At 39.5% G+C, this 18188-nt stretch overlaps 1 protein-coding gene across 1 annotated transcript in view; it reads left to right on the plus strand.

Moving 5' to 3' along the window:
• The first annotated feature begins 1528 nt into the window (after nucleotides 1–1528).
• Nucleotides 1529–18188, plus strand: part of STOX2 (storkhead box 2) — a 97576-nt gene continuing 80916 nt past the window's right edge. The window contains exon 1 of the mRNA XM_065405672.1: nucleotides 1529–1694. Coding sequence (XP_065261744.1) covers nucleotides 1529–1694 — 166 coding nt within the window. The remainder of the gene's footprint in view (nucleotides 1695–18188) is intronic.

Genomic DNA, 18188 nt, shown 5'->3' on the forward strand with positions numbered 1-18188 from the left:
CATGCATTGTTGTCCTATAATGATTGGCTGTGGGACTAGAAACAGCTGTATTGAGCCTTGATTTTTAAAGAGGTTGCAGGCCTTCCTGCTGTTTAGCCAGTTGGTAGTGGTTAACGACTAGAGAAGAGAGAGCGAAGTAGCTGTTTCCATTATAGTTTCAAGACCGCTTGATTCCTCTGCGATGGAATGTGTTTGCAGCTGTCAGATGAACCGATTCCTGCTATCCTCATTTTGACTTGCAATCCATTGGGTTTGTGCAGAGGAAGAAGTTCTGCCGCAAATATTCTTTCCAAACAAAAGATTTTCTTTCCTTCCTTCTCAGGGGGGATGGACTATCCTAAAAACACGCAGCTTTGTATGTAAATATATGCAAGCTGATTATAGGCTGGGGCACAAGCCAAGGTTTGAGTGAGCCCAAGGGTGTTTCACATTAAAATGTGAAGCCTGACAGGATCAGTGCGTCTAACTTAAGACAGCTTCTTGATTAGCATGAGACTGGGTGGCTGCCTTGTTTCCTGCCCTTCAATAGCTATTCACTGTTTTCAAGGCGGAGAACTGTTCAGCGGAGGAGCTGTGGCAACTTGAGCAGACTATACACGGTGGACTCACAGAAAGCAAATGTTTGGATTAATTTGCAGCCTAGCCTCCCAAGCCGGCAGGAGCTAGTGCATTAGAGAGGAATATATATCTATCCCTTAAAACAAATAACCACACACACAAAAGAAACAACTGGCAAACTGCTGAAGGAGGGCAAAAGACAGACGCCTCAGCCATTATGATCATCTGTGTTTCCTGGATTCTACAAGAATACAGTTGCTGCTTCTTGTAGGTCATATGTACTAGATGTGTGAATGAGACACATGTACATCCAATGTGTATGGATAAGCGGTGGGTGCTGCTAACAGGAAGATTGATCGAATGATTACTGCAGCAGTGGTTTAGGATGCTTCCATGGATTCTTGTCTTGGATTCTGATAGGTGAAGAAAAATGACTTTCACTGTTATCAAAGCGTCATTCTAATCCGGTGCAGTTGGAGATTTGACAGTGCTTCCTACAGTTTCTGGGCGCTCTCTGTTTCGGGTCAAAACCAAAGGCAGTGGGGCTTTCCTAATTTGTTTGGGTCTTTTTGTGTTCTGGCTCACACTTGACTAAGCACTCCTATGCTGAATCGAGCTATTGTTTGGGATCCCAGAGCTTTTCACGCTGCAATCCCCTACCCCCTCACCCCCCTTGCCTGAGAAGCCACATAATGTGCCTTTCCTCCACATGAATCTGGAAGCTATAAGCTGGACTGATTGCAAATGAAGTGTAATGCATTGTGGGACGTGTGTAAAAATTGGATCATTCGAGGGGGGGAAAAAGGAACAGACCTGCAGTTTGCTTCATAGAAGAGGTAGTGGCAAAATGTTTGCAGATTCTACCCAAGCTGTGCCTGTAGTAGACTAATGAAACGAAGTGTCGCAAGCACGCCGTGAGGCCTGACTCATGCCACTGCTGCTGGAGGATTAGACTGCAGGTAGCCTCAAAATGAAGAAGACACGGAGTACAACCTTACGGCGAGCCTGGCCTAGTTCAGATTTCTCCGACCGGGCCTCAGACCGCATGAGGTCCCGCAGTGAAAAGGACTACCGACTGCACAAACACTTCCCACCAGCTTTTATTGCCCAGGCATCACGGGGCTATATGACATCAGGTTTGTAACAGCATTTTTGTGCTTATTGCAAGGCTCAATGTTGGGTGTTTATTTGGCTCGCTAATACTGTGTTGATAGGTAAAAGGGTATAATATGACTGATAGCATAAGTTGTGAATAATGCAAAAAAAAAAAAAGCAGACATCCACCATTTTGTACCTCAGCAAGATTCACAGCAGGGCCCTCTCAATATGGTGTTTAAATTTATTAGTAAAAAATAAAATAAATGAAAGGAAGTAATTTTTGTATCTATATTTTCAGCTCAGGATAGATAAAAATGACCTGGGTGTCATGATCAGAGCAGCTCCTTTGCTCTTGTGCTTATGAATAAGTATGTGCTGAATATTTACTACCAAACCAAACATTCCTTTTCCAACTGGTCAAGTACAATTATCTCAATGGGGGCATATCTATATTGCATTTTCTAAAGAAGTGTCACCTGTAATTCTGAATGCTCTTGCCCTGTTCCAAGCTAGTCAGGTTTCAGAAGCATATTTCCATACAGAGAAGTGTATCCGTAGTGAAAATGAATATAAATGCCATATTTGTGTATAAAGAGTGTGTGTGTGTGTGTGTGTGCATGCTCATGTATACATGTGTTTATTCATAGATTCATTGTTTTAAATGGAGGTTGTATGGAAATAATGGACCCTGCATCAAAATGTTTGTGCTTGGCAGAAAAGAAGCACAAAAATGTAAAAACAGAGAGGCGCAAAAATAAGGAAGGGTTTACTCTTCAAATTAGTGTCTTATGTAAATAAAAAAGCCTCAGTATTTCTAAATGAAAGCCTGTTCATTTTGAAATGTATCTGATCAGCCATGTAATTCAGAAATTCGATAAACACAGGAAGAATACTTGAGAGAATGCTGTGGAGGGGGGGAGAATCCTGGAAATCTTCTTTGTTGTTCTACTGCTTGATTATTGTGATGATCAGACAGAACATTTCATTACTATGATGTCAAATACCAATTTATCATGAAGACACATTTTTCCTCTAAGGCTTAATTTAGGTTGAGTAGGCAGATTCCTTTAAAAGGGAAAAAAGAGGAGGGAGAGAGAAAATGAAGGTATTTTACCATGCATAGTAGAAAACCGTTCCAATCCCATCTATGCTGGAAAGATTGAATCAAAGCTTGTGGTTTTCAGTTACATTCTTACTTTATTATTGTTCTTCCTAATAAACATGTCTCTTTTAGCCAGGAGTGGTTTTTCGTGTTTTAAAAATGTCTCATGACTTTTCTGTAATTAACCCCCAAACCTAAAGGAAATAATGTGCATTATGTTGCAAATTTGCCTTCATAAGGATATTGTGCTGTTTTGGCAATAGTCTTTTTGATTTTCTCTGTCGTGGGACGGTTCATAGTTAAGGAAAATGACAAGTATAACTTATGCTTAAGCAGCTGAAGAAAGCTATAATGGTTAGTACTGTATATTTTTGGGGTTGTGATGGTGCAGCAGATTTAGAAAAGAATCTGCAAGCCAGATCTGACTCCAGCATGTACTTCTAAAATCTAAACGGTTATTCTTTATGACTTTTCTGATATTCTTAGTTTGAGATGCACCTTGTCAATTTTATCTCAAACAATACTTTAAAGCTTTTCTTTTAGTATGGAAACCAGTTCCGAAGCAGAAGAATCTTTCAGTAGTGTTTCTGACAGTTGGTGGGGGTTTGTTTGTTTGTTTGTTTGTTTATTTATTTTTAAACACATGAGTACAACTCAGATACATTCTTCCTGGAAACAGTCTGAATTCACAAAAGCATTATCCTGACAGTGTCTGTATGATCAAATTTGAGTTCTCCTTAGGATCAAATGTGTAGTGATCTGTATTTTAGAGTAGGTGTCTGTGTGTGTGAGATGGGGGTGGAAGGGTAACATCCATTATAAATGTGTTATAAAATGATCCCCAAAAGGCATGTTACAGCTATGAATATACAGGAGACTGATTTCTAATGTTATAGCACAACAATGGAGGAAGGAAAGCAGGTGTCACGTCTAGTATGAGTAATCTACTAAAGTTATTACAGGCATAACAAAATGGAAATGAAAACCAGAATTTTTTTTTTTTTTTAAATTAAGTAGGTAGAATTTTAGCTGGAAATGTAATCGTGGCCTTTTTGTGAGTGGCTTGCTTTTTGTTTGGTTTTTTTTTAAAAATGAGCCCTGTCCAATGCCCTTCCAAATAGTAGGTTTGGGAGGAATGGGTACTATATCTAAGCACGTCTAGTTATTTAAAGTAATCTCTTCCTAACAGGAAATCCATAGGAAGTCTTCTTGCATAAAAGTTGTGACTGTGACTACAAATACATTCTTTGTCACCCAAAATGTTGTACAGGAGAAAGTGCCTGAAACACATAGGCTTTTCAGACTTCTGCATTCTGTTTGTCCAGTCATTTAACCTAATCACCATTAGTATTGTTGTGGTCCTTTTTAATTAAATGCTGCGTTGTTTGAGAGTGGGGTAAGGAGAGGGAAAGCTTGTTTTCTGGCTTGATTGCTTTATTTCAGGGATATAAGATATGGATAGGCAAACGAGCAAATGATTCTTCACTATGGCACTAAAAATTTTAAACAAATAAACACTAAATATAACTCTGAATTGGTTTGTATATATATGTATGTATAATGTGTGTAAATCCGGTATATACACATTATTCCTTTAAACAGTCAAAAATACTAGGTGGTGCTATGAAGAATTGTGTGCTACAAGTAAAGTTTTGGGAAAATGCAGGCTCCTTACTAGAGAAGTGACGGTGCACCATTTTTAAAAAGTCTTTTCATTAATAATGAATAAGAACCAGTTTTGCAATTTGATTTATAGTAAGAAACATTGATGTTTAGTATTAGCATTTTCAATACCTTAAGGCAAACTGCCCATAAACTGTGGCAGTTATTGCAAATATGGATGAAATTTATGTGGGGAAGCCCACAAAGAGATTGGCAGATCAATGAAGAATGAATTTAAAATTATATAAATCTAGAAAAATCTCACATTTTTCTGGTGAATAATCTCTTAGTGCTGGCTATCTAATCTGCTGTAATCCAGAGTTTCTTCAGGCTTCCTAGCAACCACTGGGTTCAAAGGCCATGCAATGTGTTCATTGTTTATGCTGAATATTAATTTGCCAGTGGAAGACTGACTAAGGAAAAAAGCTTTTCTATTGCTGAAAAGAAAACTATAACAATAAAGGTGTTTGCTCTTGCATGAGAGAGAGATTTTGAACAAATGGGTGCAATAAATTTTGCACACATCGCCAAAAAAAAAGAGATTTTACTTTTTATATTTTTTATTGATTATTACTTAATCAAAGGGAAAATAAAGTCATAAAAAACCCCAAGCAGACTGAAAGTTACTTAGACTCAGGAAGGGGGGACTCTGAAAAACCACACAAGGTAATATATATACTTCGTCAAGTGTCAGAAGCATTTTTTTTTTTTTAAAGAAAGTTTGTTTGGTTTTTGTTTAATCAGGAGAGATGATCCATGTGCTGTGGATTACACAGCTATTATATTGGGCTACCAAAATTGGATTGGGTTGGCTTTTATATTGTTATATATGAATACCATTCCAACTCTCTCTTTGTGCTATTTTAATTAAAGCCTGTTGGGGTTCCAGGTAATTTACTAATTTGAGGTTGGAAAAAACCTATCCCATTTCATCATAAAGAAACAGTCTAATGTAAACAGCATGAGAGCATGTCTGAAGGACTTTAAATGAGTACTTTCTGGAACTACAGAGAGGTTACTTTCTGAGAAGTCTGCAGTTAGTTCTGAGCTCAGAATTTAACAATAATGGCATAGTGGATGAAATTTAGCTCTGGTGAAAGCCAGTCAGCATTCCATTATGAGCCACTATCTTTACAAAAAGTTCATTAGCCAAAAGAAAAAAAAATTTGGACAAAAAATTCAAACAGTTTTTGCCCAGTGCGAACTTCACTTCAGAAGGAAAAAGCTTGCTCCTCTCTCTACGTCTTTTGAGGGATTAAATTTTGACACAAAGCATAGCACTGGCTCTTCAGCTTCATTTAACAGAGGGAGCCTGGGAGTTATTTGAGAGAATCGGAGAATCCTAGATCTTTTCTTAAGCTTGTCCCTTCCAAATTAATAACAAATGGGAGATGTCCATAGAGGCTTGGTGGTCAAAAGAATACACAAGTTACTGTAGCTGAGGGACTGCACAATAGAGAACGCTTTGGGGCCCGCTTACGTGTCTCCCTTCCTTCAGTTGATTATTTGAAGGTACATATACTGGCCTGAAAGTTGCTGTACTGTAATTGTTAGTGAAATAAACAGCATTACATCACCTACTTTGTCTAAGCTCGAAACTAAGACATTTTCCAACCCAGCTGCTTTATAGTGATGCACTATACCAATCTTTGTGGATTCTGAAATGATCTAGGTTGAGCCCATTAATGGACCAGTAAAAATCTTGAACTGTTAATGATATGGTTGCAGGGCCAGCTGCACCTCTGACCTCATCTCTGGTCTCTCTGGCTTCCAAACAGTAAGCTGCATGGCCTCCAAGTGGAGCTTTTCTCTCTCAAACTAGTTTTTCCTCCTCTGCTGCTGAATCGGTGAACCCAGTCTGGATGGGGCCCGATTGCTCCTTTGTTCACTGCCTACACTCCTGACACCCTCTTCCTCATTTCCCTCTGAAAGTTGTCGTCAAAGCTCCTGGCCCTACCCATAGGTGCTGGAATTAGAGGTACTGGGGGTGCTGTTGTACCCCCTGGTTTGAAATGGTTTCCATTATATACAGGGTTTACACTGCGGTTCAATGGCTCTCAGCACCCCCACTGTACAAATGGTTCCAGCACCCCTGGCCCTACCCATCCATTTTGTCCTCTGGAGAACCCACCTGCCATGCAAGGGAACTGGGACGCTCTACTGTGTACTGGTCTGGTACCCATTCTGCCTCTGGTCAGCTTCAAACAGCAAAGTCACCAGCTCTGACTTTTTCAGTTCTTCAGAGAAGATTCCTTTCTTTGTATAACTCTGCTACCTAATCTTTCTTGAGCTGCTCGTAGCTCATTTTTCTTATCTATCTTTTCCTAGTTTCTTCCTGAAAAGAACACACAACATTTTTTCTCCAGATTTTTCCTTCTACAATTCTTGTTTTTACTGCTGTGCTCACTTATTGGAAATTCTCTACTGTCACCATCCTACAATACTGATACCACTATTCACTGTTATGTTGTGTATAGCAGAGGTAGGCAACCTATGGCACGCGTGCCGAAGGCGGCACGCGCGCTGATTTTCAGTGGCACTCGCACTGCCTGGGTCCTGGCCACCAGTCCGGGAGGCTCTGCATTTTAATTTAATTTTGAATGAAGCTTCTTAAATATTTTAAAAACCTTACTTACTTTACATACAACAATATTTTAGTTATATATTATAGACTTGTAGAAAGAGACCTTCTAAAAACGTTAAAATGTGTTACTGGTACGCGAAACCTTAAATTAGAGTGAATAAATGAAGATTAGGCACACCACTTCTGAAAGGTTGTCGACCCCTGGTGTATAGAGTGAACAGATGTCCCGATTTTATAGGGACAGTCCTGATATTTAGGACTTTGTCTTATATGGGCACCTATTGCCCCCCACCCCCGTCCCGATTTTTCACACTTGCTATCTGGTCATAGGGTGACCAGATGTCCCGATTTTATAGGGACAGTCCCGATTTTTGGGTCTTTTTCTTATATAGCCTCCTATTACTCCCCACTCCCTGTCCCGATTTTTCACACTTGCTATCTGGTCACCCTAATCGTGTATCTCCGACCCCTTCTCTGGTCTCTCTGAGTGCACTCCCTCAGGTCTCAGGCTTCATGCCTTCCTCTCTGGTAGGGTGAATTCTCCCACTCTTAGACCAGGCCCTAGTCTATAGTACCCTGTGTATCAAGCATGCCTGTGCAACAGGTCTGACTGGATTTGGATAGCCGTGGCTCTTCCCTTCAGAAGCTTGTGACCATTTGTGAATACAGTGACCAAAACAGCCGCCTTAAAGCGAAGAGTTGTTTTAAATTATGCTTTGTTTTTACTGTTGATTAATGGATTTTAAAACAACAAATGGTCTACATGCATGCCTATCTTACTTAGAGTCCTAGACAGATCTGTCTAACCCAGACCCATAACCTCTGGGGATCTAGGTCTTAGTCTGTTGTCCTTAACGCCCTCTGCCCCTATCCTTAATGGCCTTTCTTTAAATCCAGCCAAAGTTCTCATTCTCCCAGCTCACGTTCCCCAAAACCTCTTTAATGAGTGCTGCAGGGGGTCGGAGCCGGTAGGGGGGGCCCAAAGCCAGGGCATCCAAATTAATGGCTCTTGCGTTGTCTTTGAAGTGTTCACTGGGAAGTGTATATCTGTTTCTACACCACTCCAAAGTGCATTTCCTCTCAATCCTGCTATTAAATTAACTCAATATATGCATACAGTAAATATTGCAATAGCCCAGTCAGTATACAGACCTTCCCCTGCCCCAAGAATCAGACAAAAATATAGAACACAAAGTATTCATAAATTATTACAGGCCGCTCCAAATAAATCACAGGTAGAAGCTACACTCTGCCTTCTTGTAAAGATTTTTCTCTTTTAATGCCCACTAAATCTCTGAAGTTGATTTGATAAACCTGAAAAAGGTGGAACATCTTGCCAGTCTGGAACTGAATATAAACCACATCTTCGCAAAATGCGTTGCATGGTGAAGGGAGATGGAGGAAGCTGAGGCTTGAGGACTCACTCTTAGTCTTGGTCCAGCCCAATGTCCTGATTAATTGCCACCACAATTCATGTATGCACTCATTTAGAAAGCACAGAGGATCAGAGGGAGGATTAAACTACCTTCTCCTGTAAAATTCTGTGTACAGTTGTAATACTGGGGCACCAGGTTTTTAAAAAAAAAAAAAGCTGGAACTTTGTTAAGAATATTGTGGCATTCTTCCAAATCCAAAGGGTTGGGGTTTTTTTTGCAGTGTTCTGGGAGGTTTCTGTAGACTGGCACAGGTGTGTTGCAGGTTTCCTCAGTCTGTAAAAATTTGCAATTTACCTCTACTGATAACACTCCAGGTATCGCAGTCTCCTGATACCAAAATCTGGGATGCAGTGGCCCAGTCCATGTTTAAAGGAAGCCATTTTTGATCAGATTCGGAATGTTTAAATATAGTTCAAACCTAACTTCCTCTGAACTCTTATCTAACGTGGTATGGCTAGCTAGAAGAGGCCAAGCAATGGTAAAAGCATGTTGAGAAACTGTGGTCTAGTTTAGGGCTTGTGTGGGACAAAGACCTAAAGTGAAGGCACACCAGGAAAATAAAGCGTGCCTGGAATTTAAAATAATTTGGGATTAACTTCTCACCTAAAGAACATTATACATAAATCTGGAGGGGGGGTGATCATTCTGTTACTAATTACAATAATTTTTAAATAATCAGAGTTGGATAACATCTAGTTTGGGTGGAGTGGAGGTAAATTTGCATATAGAAATGAAGGATGCCCTTTTGTTGTAAGAAATAGTTGAGAGATGAACAATATTACATGAAGCAACTTGGGTTTAATTTCCTAAAAAATTGCACATTTGACACTGAAAACTAAATCTCCACAATCTCACCCTGAACTCCTGTAATAGTGGGTGGTTTTTGTACAAAGAGATGAAACATGGGTGGAAAATCAGGGTTATGTTGTGGCTTTTTAAAGTTACAGCAACACTGTGTACCTCCATACATGCTCTTGGAGAAGTTTTTGGTGGCATTCTGTTGTCTGAGGACAAAGGCAGTCCTGGGGCTCTGAGGGAGAATGCTCCGAGATGGCAACTACAACTACCCTTTAAAACGATCTAGCACATGCTCTTCTTGGGGCTATCAATAGCCACCAGTTGGTAGGGATGAGGCCTTGGCCAGCTCTCTACCATACCCACTTTGGGGTGTCTAGTCAGTTAGGAATACTAAAACTTTGCCACACCTAATAGTCTGTGCATAAGCGCTAGGATTTTCCTGCCCCTGCACAGGGACATTGGGAGAGTGGGAAAAGAAGGGCTCACTGTGCCTATCCTCTTCCCCTGACTCTGAGGGCCTCATGTGTGAGAGGTACCATGGTCCAGTGGATAGGGCATGGGATTGGAAGTCAGGAGATGGGGTTCTATTCCCATCTGTTCCACTGGCTGGCTTTGTTACCTGTGGCAAAAAAATTTTACCTATTCGTGTCTGTTTCTCTTCCCACCCCCTTCTGTTTGTCCATTTAAAGTACTGTATATACTCGTTTATTAGCCCGTTTGTTTATAAGCCGCTCCCCCCCCCAAGATGGTTAGGTAAAAATAGCAAAAACTGTATGACCCTTTCATAAGCCGACCCTATATTTCAGGGGTTGGCAAACTTTGGCTCCCGGCCGTCAGGGTAAGCCGCTGGTGGGTTGGGACATTTTGTTTACTTGGAGCGTCTGCATGCATGGAGCCCCTCAGCCCCCTGTGCCCGTGGTTCGCCGTTTCCAGCCAATGGGAGCTGCCGCAGCTGTGGCTGGGAACGGCGAACCGTGGCCACAGGGGGCTGAGGGGCTTCATGCCTGCAGACGCTCCGGGTAAACAAAATGACAATTAATTAGATCAGGGGTCGGCAACCTTTCAGAAGTGGTGTGCCTAATCTTCATTTATTCACTCTAATTTAAAGGTTCGTGTGCCAGTAATACATTTTAAGTCTATAATATATAACTAAACTATTGTTGTATGTAAAGTAAATAAGGTTTTTAAAATGTTTAAAAAGCTTCATTTAAAATTAAATTAAAATGCAGAGCCCCCCCCCCCCCCCCGATTGGTGGCCAGGACCCGGGCAGTGTGAGTGCCACTGAAAATCCTCTCGCGTGCCCCCCATATTAGATATTCAATTAAATGATTCCATAGAGTTTAAAATAATCACACTTTGGTGTAGACCCGTTTATAAGCCGACCCCCGCTCTTTGATGTGTCACCTTTTTTACCAAAAATATTCGGCTTATGAACGAGTATATACGCTATGTTCTTTGGTGCAAGAGCTCTTATTATGTGCTTATGCAGTGCTCCCACAAAGGGGTCCTGATCTCAGCTGGTGATATTGTAATATAAATAATGATGAGCAGCCAGAATATGCTCCTTAGTGTGCAGAGAGAAATTGAGGTTCTGCAAATAGAATCCTTCAAACCAACTTCTGGATCCTGTGGCACACATTAGAAATTTCCATCCCTCCTTCATGCTAGCTTAAAAACAATCCTACTTGTTCATAATACCAGCAGTAAATGATGTGGAATGACTGTTATTAAGGACGGTTATCACTTTTACCATGTCAACCAACTCTTCACAAACCAAAAATAGCTCTATTTTTCATCAAATTGTAGATGATGTGATTCCGGTAATTTGAAAAGGGTGGGGAGGGGCTCCTATTAATTCAGCAGGAAACATTAACTCCTGGGAATAGTTGCAAATTCATAACTTATTTTAAATTTCATCTGCAGTTATGATTTTCCAGGAGTACCAAACAAATAGATCTTGATAGTTTAATAGCTGGATGATATAGGATTTGAAAGTTGAAAATAAAAGAGAATGTATTTGAATAGAAAACCAACTATAATTTCTTATTTATATGGGGTTCTTTTTTCTTTATAGCAGTCAAAGGGCCAAATTCTGGGGGATACTTAGCACCTGCATTTCCCAGTAAATTCAGGCCCTTTGAACCAAAATAGATCAGGATCAGGCCCTGTATGTGAGAATTGTTCATATTTATTTTATTCCCCCCCCCCCCCCCCAATGGAATAGAAAGAAGCAGGATTCTGCAGAACAGAAATAAAGTTTGGAGAGCAGAGACAGGAAAATTCTGTTTTTATCTGGTGTTTTTTAGGGCTTGACTATACGTGAAAATTAATCTGGAATAAAGTAGCATGTGCATTTATAGCGGATTAACTATTCCTGAGGCCGTGGCTACACTCAAAACTTCAAAGCGCTGCCGCGGGAGCGCTCCCGCAGCAGCGCTTTGAAGTGCGAGTGTGGTCATGCGCCAGCACTGGGAGAGAGCTCTCCCAGCGCTGCAGGTACTCCACCTTCACGAGGGGATTAGTTTACAGCGCTGGGGCACTGTTTACACTGGCACTTTAGAGCGCTGTAACTTGCTGCGCTCGGGGGGGGGGGGTGTGTTTTTTCACACCCCTGAGTGAGATAAAATGCCAGTGTAGCCGTGGCCTAATTTACTCCATGTGGACACTCTTATTCTGGAATAAAAGTGCTTTATTCCTAGGGTGACAGTTTTTTCCACAGATAGCAACTGTGGAAAAAACGGCACGGGGTGGGGGGTAATAGGTGCCTATATAAGAAAAAGTCCCAAAAAACAGGACTGTCCCTTTAAAAACGGGACATCTGGTCACCCTATTTATCCCTAATTAGCTCTAATCAACTGTTAATTACCTTGAATATTATGTCAAGAGGGCACCGGTGTGACTGTATCAGTGAAGCAAAGTTCTTTTGAAGCTGACCTCCTTCCCATCACTTACCATGTTCAAGCCTCACAAGGGCAGTTACTGATTTGCTTGAGATGCTCAGGGTGGAACAATCTGAGACCTTCCTGCAGGATATATCAAGAAGAGAGTATGTTCCTCAGGGAAGAGATGTGGTCCTCTTAGCTTGGTTGTGAAGCACATAGTACACTTTAGGGTACTGGGTAAATCCCACCCATTGCAAGAGCCACGAAGGGGAAACTTTTGGTGATCTCTAAACATTTTCATTTTGTTTTTTCTGTTTTCATTTCCTTCCCCAGCAGGATCAGTTAAAAATAAATTGACCTTTGTGGAAAAGTTTGGTCTCTAAAATTTGAGACAGTAAAGACTTTAATAGACAATTTAAAAGTATTGATTTAATGCTGGCCTGGAAAAGGCAAAGATCTATACGAAAGATCTGAGTTCATCACAACCATTATCTAAACTAATTTGCATGCCCACTTATGTTGTTTTCAATCCTTCCCCACCCCCATTTTCCTGCTGATGGCCTGTAACCTAGTTTCAGAAAAATGAACTTCTGACCACATGAGAGAACATTCCAAATACCATAAATTGGATTGCTTCACTTTGTCTTATAAAAGTGATGTACAAAACTTTGTTGTGATGCTCATTTTGCCTGCCAAAAAAAAAAAAGCATTTTAGAGTGAAATATCAATCTTATTATTATAGTAAGGTTTGGCAGAATTTGATTTTTATTTTTTATAATTTTTGACAGATATTGATTATTTTAAAGCATTTATTTAAAGTTTCACAGTTGCAGGAATTTGGGGGGGGGTCAGACAATCGAGGGTGTCAGACAGTAATTATCTAATGGCACTAGATGTTGAGATTCAAAAAGTTAAAGCTTTATAACTGTTAAATACACAAATGTGGCATGTGATGTTGACAAAGTAAATATCCTTAAATCAAATAAGTTCTCAAGCAGCATTTTTCTTATTTTGCCTATCTGTAAATTTTGATTATCATCAATGGAAATATTTTTGTTGGTTTGTGTGTGTACAGCGAAATCAATGTTTATCAACATTTACAGATAAATATCTAATCCTTCCAAGCCTATAGATACTAAATTCTGTTCCCGTGATTAATAACTGGGAAATTGTATTCTTGGATATTGTGATGACCTTGCTCTACCATCCATAAGCCTATGTATAAATAATATTTTCGTCTGGGGCGAAACTGAAGTATTTTTAAAAGACGTCCCTATGATCAGTGTTTTTAGGAGTGAGAGCTGCATAACTATAGGGGGGAAATTAAAGCTGCAGAGAATAGTTTAGTGGCCTAAACATCAAGTCTGAAATACGTGCAACGCCAGCTTCAAATCCAATGCTTCTGCACTACCCTTTGGAAGTTCGTGGGTAGATACACCAGTTAGTAAAGGTACAATAAAGTCCTAAATTACAGCTCAGCCCAAGGTCCTATTCTCAATTTTGATTTTATTAACACAAAGATTCAAACCAAGAACTAAGTAGGAGATAGAATCAGGTTCCCTGCCTCATCGTAACCCTTAATATGCTGGGGCTTAAGCGGAAAGGCCCCCTCCCATGGATATGGCATCAACCCACCTTCTGTACTGATGGGGGATGGATCAGCAAGAAGGTCTGTGCTCAGTGGCTCCAGTGCAGTAGCCTGTATGACGCTACAGGCCTCGGAACACTGCAGATCGACTTGAGCCTTGGAGTTGGGAATGCAAAAGTCCCTTCCCTGAACAAAGGCCGTCGTTCCCTGCCAAGTTTTAAGTCCCTGCATGGGTAAGAAGTTAGAACTTTTCAAAGAGAAAATCACCAAAAAAATTTAACAGGCCCAAAGCAACATATTTTACCCTAACTTTGTTCTCAGAAACATATGAACTATTTTGGCTGAAATTAAATTAAAAAAAAAAAAGTAGTTCAGCCTGAAGCAAACACTGAACATGGAAAATTTCAGCACAAGTGGTTAAAGTTTGGAAAAGTTATAATCAACTGAAAACAGGGTCTTATAATGGCAAGTGTCAGATAGCCTTAATAATGGTGCTACCAGGCCTGCCAGTAATATATATTTATTTCCATTATAAATAAATATTTTATGTATTATATTTATTACAATGGAAATGGTGACAAATTCTAAGAAGGGCCTAAGACTTGGGCCCTGATTGTTGCAGAGGGACCCTCATGCTGATGTGGGGTCCCATGGAGCCACTGTAGCTCTCCACAAATGTAGGGGTCTCTTTCTTGGATCAAATTGCAGGACTGGAGTTAGTTCCCATAGAGGAGCTCATCATAAGTCTGGTTAGAAAATTTTTACAAAAAACAAAAGCAAATGTTTTCATGAATAGTTTTTTCTCTGTTTTCCAACCGGCTCTACTAAATGTCTAGCAACACATTTTCTTTAGAATTTTTTTCCCTTTATTTAATTCAAACCTAGCTGCAATCTAAGGAATTAAATTAGTCTAATAAATGTGATCCGATAACCCCTAATATAAAATTCAAGCATCTTTTGGAAATTATATATTTAAACATGTCCTTAAATATCTGTTTACACAAGAGACTGAAACAACTATGTAAATAATGCTCATTTTAAAACCATATGCAGTAGCTGTTCATCAGATGTATAATTTGCCATATTGGCCTATTTATCATTTTAAAAATACATTTTAAGAAAATTTATTAAATCACATACATTGCAAAATCTGGATGTGTTTGGTTTCATTTTCAATAATAGGACTAGTTTTTTCCTCTTTGATAAGAAAAGCAAACAAGTAAAATTATGGCTGACTTGTAACTAAGAGTATGTCTTCACTACCAACATTAAAGCGCTGCCACAGAGCGCTTTAACATGGCTGTGTAGTTGCAGCACTAGCGCTGTAAAAAACCCACCCCCATGAAAGGAGGAGCTACCAGCGCTGGGAGCTACCAGCTCGCACTTCACAACGTTGAAACTTTTTTCACACCCTTGAGCAAGAAAGTTGCAGCACTGTAAAGCGGCAATGTAGACAAGGCCGAGGAAGCATCCTGCATCCCTGCTGTTGCCCCACCCGGACACCTTAGCCTTCTCTTTTACACATGCACCTTGTGTCCTTCCTGATGGTAATAAAAGCTACTGGGGGGTGTTAATGCAGCTTGGAATAGAACACCTGGGTAGCTTTCCACTCAAATCCAGAAGGCTTGCTTTTGGAGGAGGGTCATTCAGCAGACAGATAAGGAAACTGAGGCAAGGACATTCACCCTTAGTGGAGAGGGCCGGCACAAGGCTGGCATGGAGGATTGTAATGTGAGTGGGTCAGGGAAGAGTCCTGGGCAGAATTACTGATGCTGTGGGACCAGTGTTGTAGCCTTACATCCTGACCCCAGGAAATTTTGCCTCCCTAACTCATCTGTAGATTTCAGCCTGTGGAAGCAAGTGATTTAGCCAAGACAACTTGGCATATCTGCATCAAGGCCACAACTCCTTTCATCTGAGGATTTCTGAACACTTTACAAAGTTTGGGAAGTAAAATAATGCTTCAACCTAATATACAGATAGGGTAGCAATTTCATTCTAATGTTGATTATTACAGTCAGAGTAACATATAGCCCAACAATACAATATATCCAATCATTAAGAATTATGCCATTTTACCTAAACAATTTTCATTTTTATGTTCAAGAAATGCACTAGAGTAAAATGAAAAATGCTTCAATTTAGTAACTTGTATTCAATTATATTGGGATAATTTTTTAAAGTAAGATTTAATATTCAAATGAAGATTAATTAGTTAAGTCAAGAAAAAAAGCACTTCACTTTTATGGATCATCCTAATTCATTCATTGGTTCATGGGGTGGAGGGGCCATGCCTTGCAAGGAATGCCACAAATTCCTCGTGACCTTGGCTGCTGGTTTTTACATTTGGCTTGGTGTTAAACCAAAGTTGTATACAGCTGAATATTGTCAGACTATTGGCAACATACCTGAGGAATCTCAAGAACATGTTCCACTTAAATTCAATTATAATTTATGCTCAGCATACTGGCTTCAAATCTGCCCATTTCAGATCAGAAGCATTAAACATGGGTATTTTATTAATGTAAGGGTTGGTAACATTAGGGTTGCTATTTTGTCATGAGGATCGAAATTAATAGGTGATCCAAATTTAAATCAGGCAAGCAGAAAATCTTATTTTTTAAATCATTGATTTTAATCTTGTTTTGCATTTGTAATATTTAGTTATTTTTGTGAAGAAAGGTTGGTTCTCATTTGCCGGTATAATTTGGTGATACTTTTTGCTAACCAAGAGGGATACATTATATATGTATACATTTATTTAAGCATTTATATAGCTTAACATACATTTATTCAGATTCTTAATTTTTGCACTTCTGTTAAAAGAAACGTGAATGATGCATTTCTTAATACTGGATGATTAATTTTTTTTTTACTCAGTTGTGTCCAGCTGCGTTTGGATGGAAATTAGAAATCAATTATAAATGCATAAATTATCCGCTTAAAATGGCTTTTATTACTTAAATAGAAATACCTTAAATATGCTGGATACATAAGAAAACAAAGTTTAGTTCATCAAAATGTTGTTTTTTTGTTTAAAACAAACTGATTTATTAAACAAAGGAAGTATTATCTGAAGTTAGTAAATTCAACTAATTGTTTCTGGTCACCGTGTCCTTCAAGATTTGAAAACTAGTGAATCTCATCCTCTCACACCATTTTTATTAATAGATTGAAAGGGGAAAACAAACTGCCTGCCTTTTCAACTCCCGGGCAGTTTCTCAACTTTGAATAAACTATCCATTAAACTGAGCTAGTTGAATAAACTGAAATGAAGAAAATATTCTCTCTCCATCTACAGAAGAGTCTGCTTCTGTCCAAAGCTGGTTGAGCACTTCCAATAAACTCTGGGTCCAGGTGCTTAGCCAGTAACTTCCATCAGTTCAGGGGATTGACTTTCTTTAAAACTTGGCAGCAAACGTGTACTGGTTTAATATATACATTTTTAATTTAAATGATTTTCATAGAATATAGTAAGTTTTGGCCTTAACATAGGTCATCATCATTTCATATTTAATTTTAAATAGGTTTATTTAATGTATTATTAAATATATTTAATTTAAAATAAAAAAATGGTTTTTATTCCCCCTGAAAGTTAATGTTGTGACAGTTTATCATTACATGACATTATATGTTTTGATTCAAAGTAGGACTGAATTGCTGGCAGGTTAAATGGATGGAAATGGGGAGGGATATACCTACTAGTCCTTTGGAGGGCCATAGTTTTGAGAGCTAGGAGAGTTCTTTGTGGAAGCACAAGACCCCAAGATAGGGAATTCTGTCATGATGGTGATGATAGCTTTAAAGAAGGGACTTTTCCTCTTACAAGAAATAAATTGTGGCACTTGTGTGTGTGAGGAGGGAGTGCAAGGGCTAACCTTATATGATATGTCACAATCCTGTGAAAATCAGAGTGGCAACTCTGTGTTACTTTTTGTTGAATCTGCTTGTTTTGGGTGCCATCCCACACCTCTTTTGAAGATCATTTATCACAAGTGTGGAAAATATGCAGAGCTGAAGAAGATCAGAGGTTTTGCACACTTTAAACTCATAGCCTGCTATCAGCCCTCTCCCCAAATGCTTCATATAACATTCCAGAATCTTCTAATCATACATATTAATAGCATGGAGATCATGCATTCGCTATTTGCACAGTAGGTTGTGACGTTCCCAAAGGAATGTTTTATTTTCATTTGTATTATTTCAATCACCAATTTCATTTCCCACCTATCCCCTTCTCCAGCCAATTTTCTTCCCCTCACCTTTCTCCCCTCCCCCCCCCCCGGGGGGTGGGGGGGGGGAACCGTCTGAATCCTAGGTTTCATCTTGGAGGGAAGGCTTGGAATAAATTTGTTTCCTAGTTAAGTATAATGTCAACTCCTGATTCATACTGGGCATTGGGTTTGGTGTCCGGATGCCACCAGGTTCTACCTCCTCCAGTTCTTCATCCGTCCTCATGCAAAATTTCCTTTGATATCT

Source organism: Emys orbicularis, chromosome 5 (genome assembly GCF_028017835.1).
Source record: "Emys orbicularis isolate rEmyOrb1 chromosome 5, rEmyOrb1.hap1, whole genome shotgun sequence".
Classification (NCBI taxonomy): Eukaryota; Metazoa; Chordata; order Testudines; family Emydidae; genus Emys; species Emys orbicularis.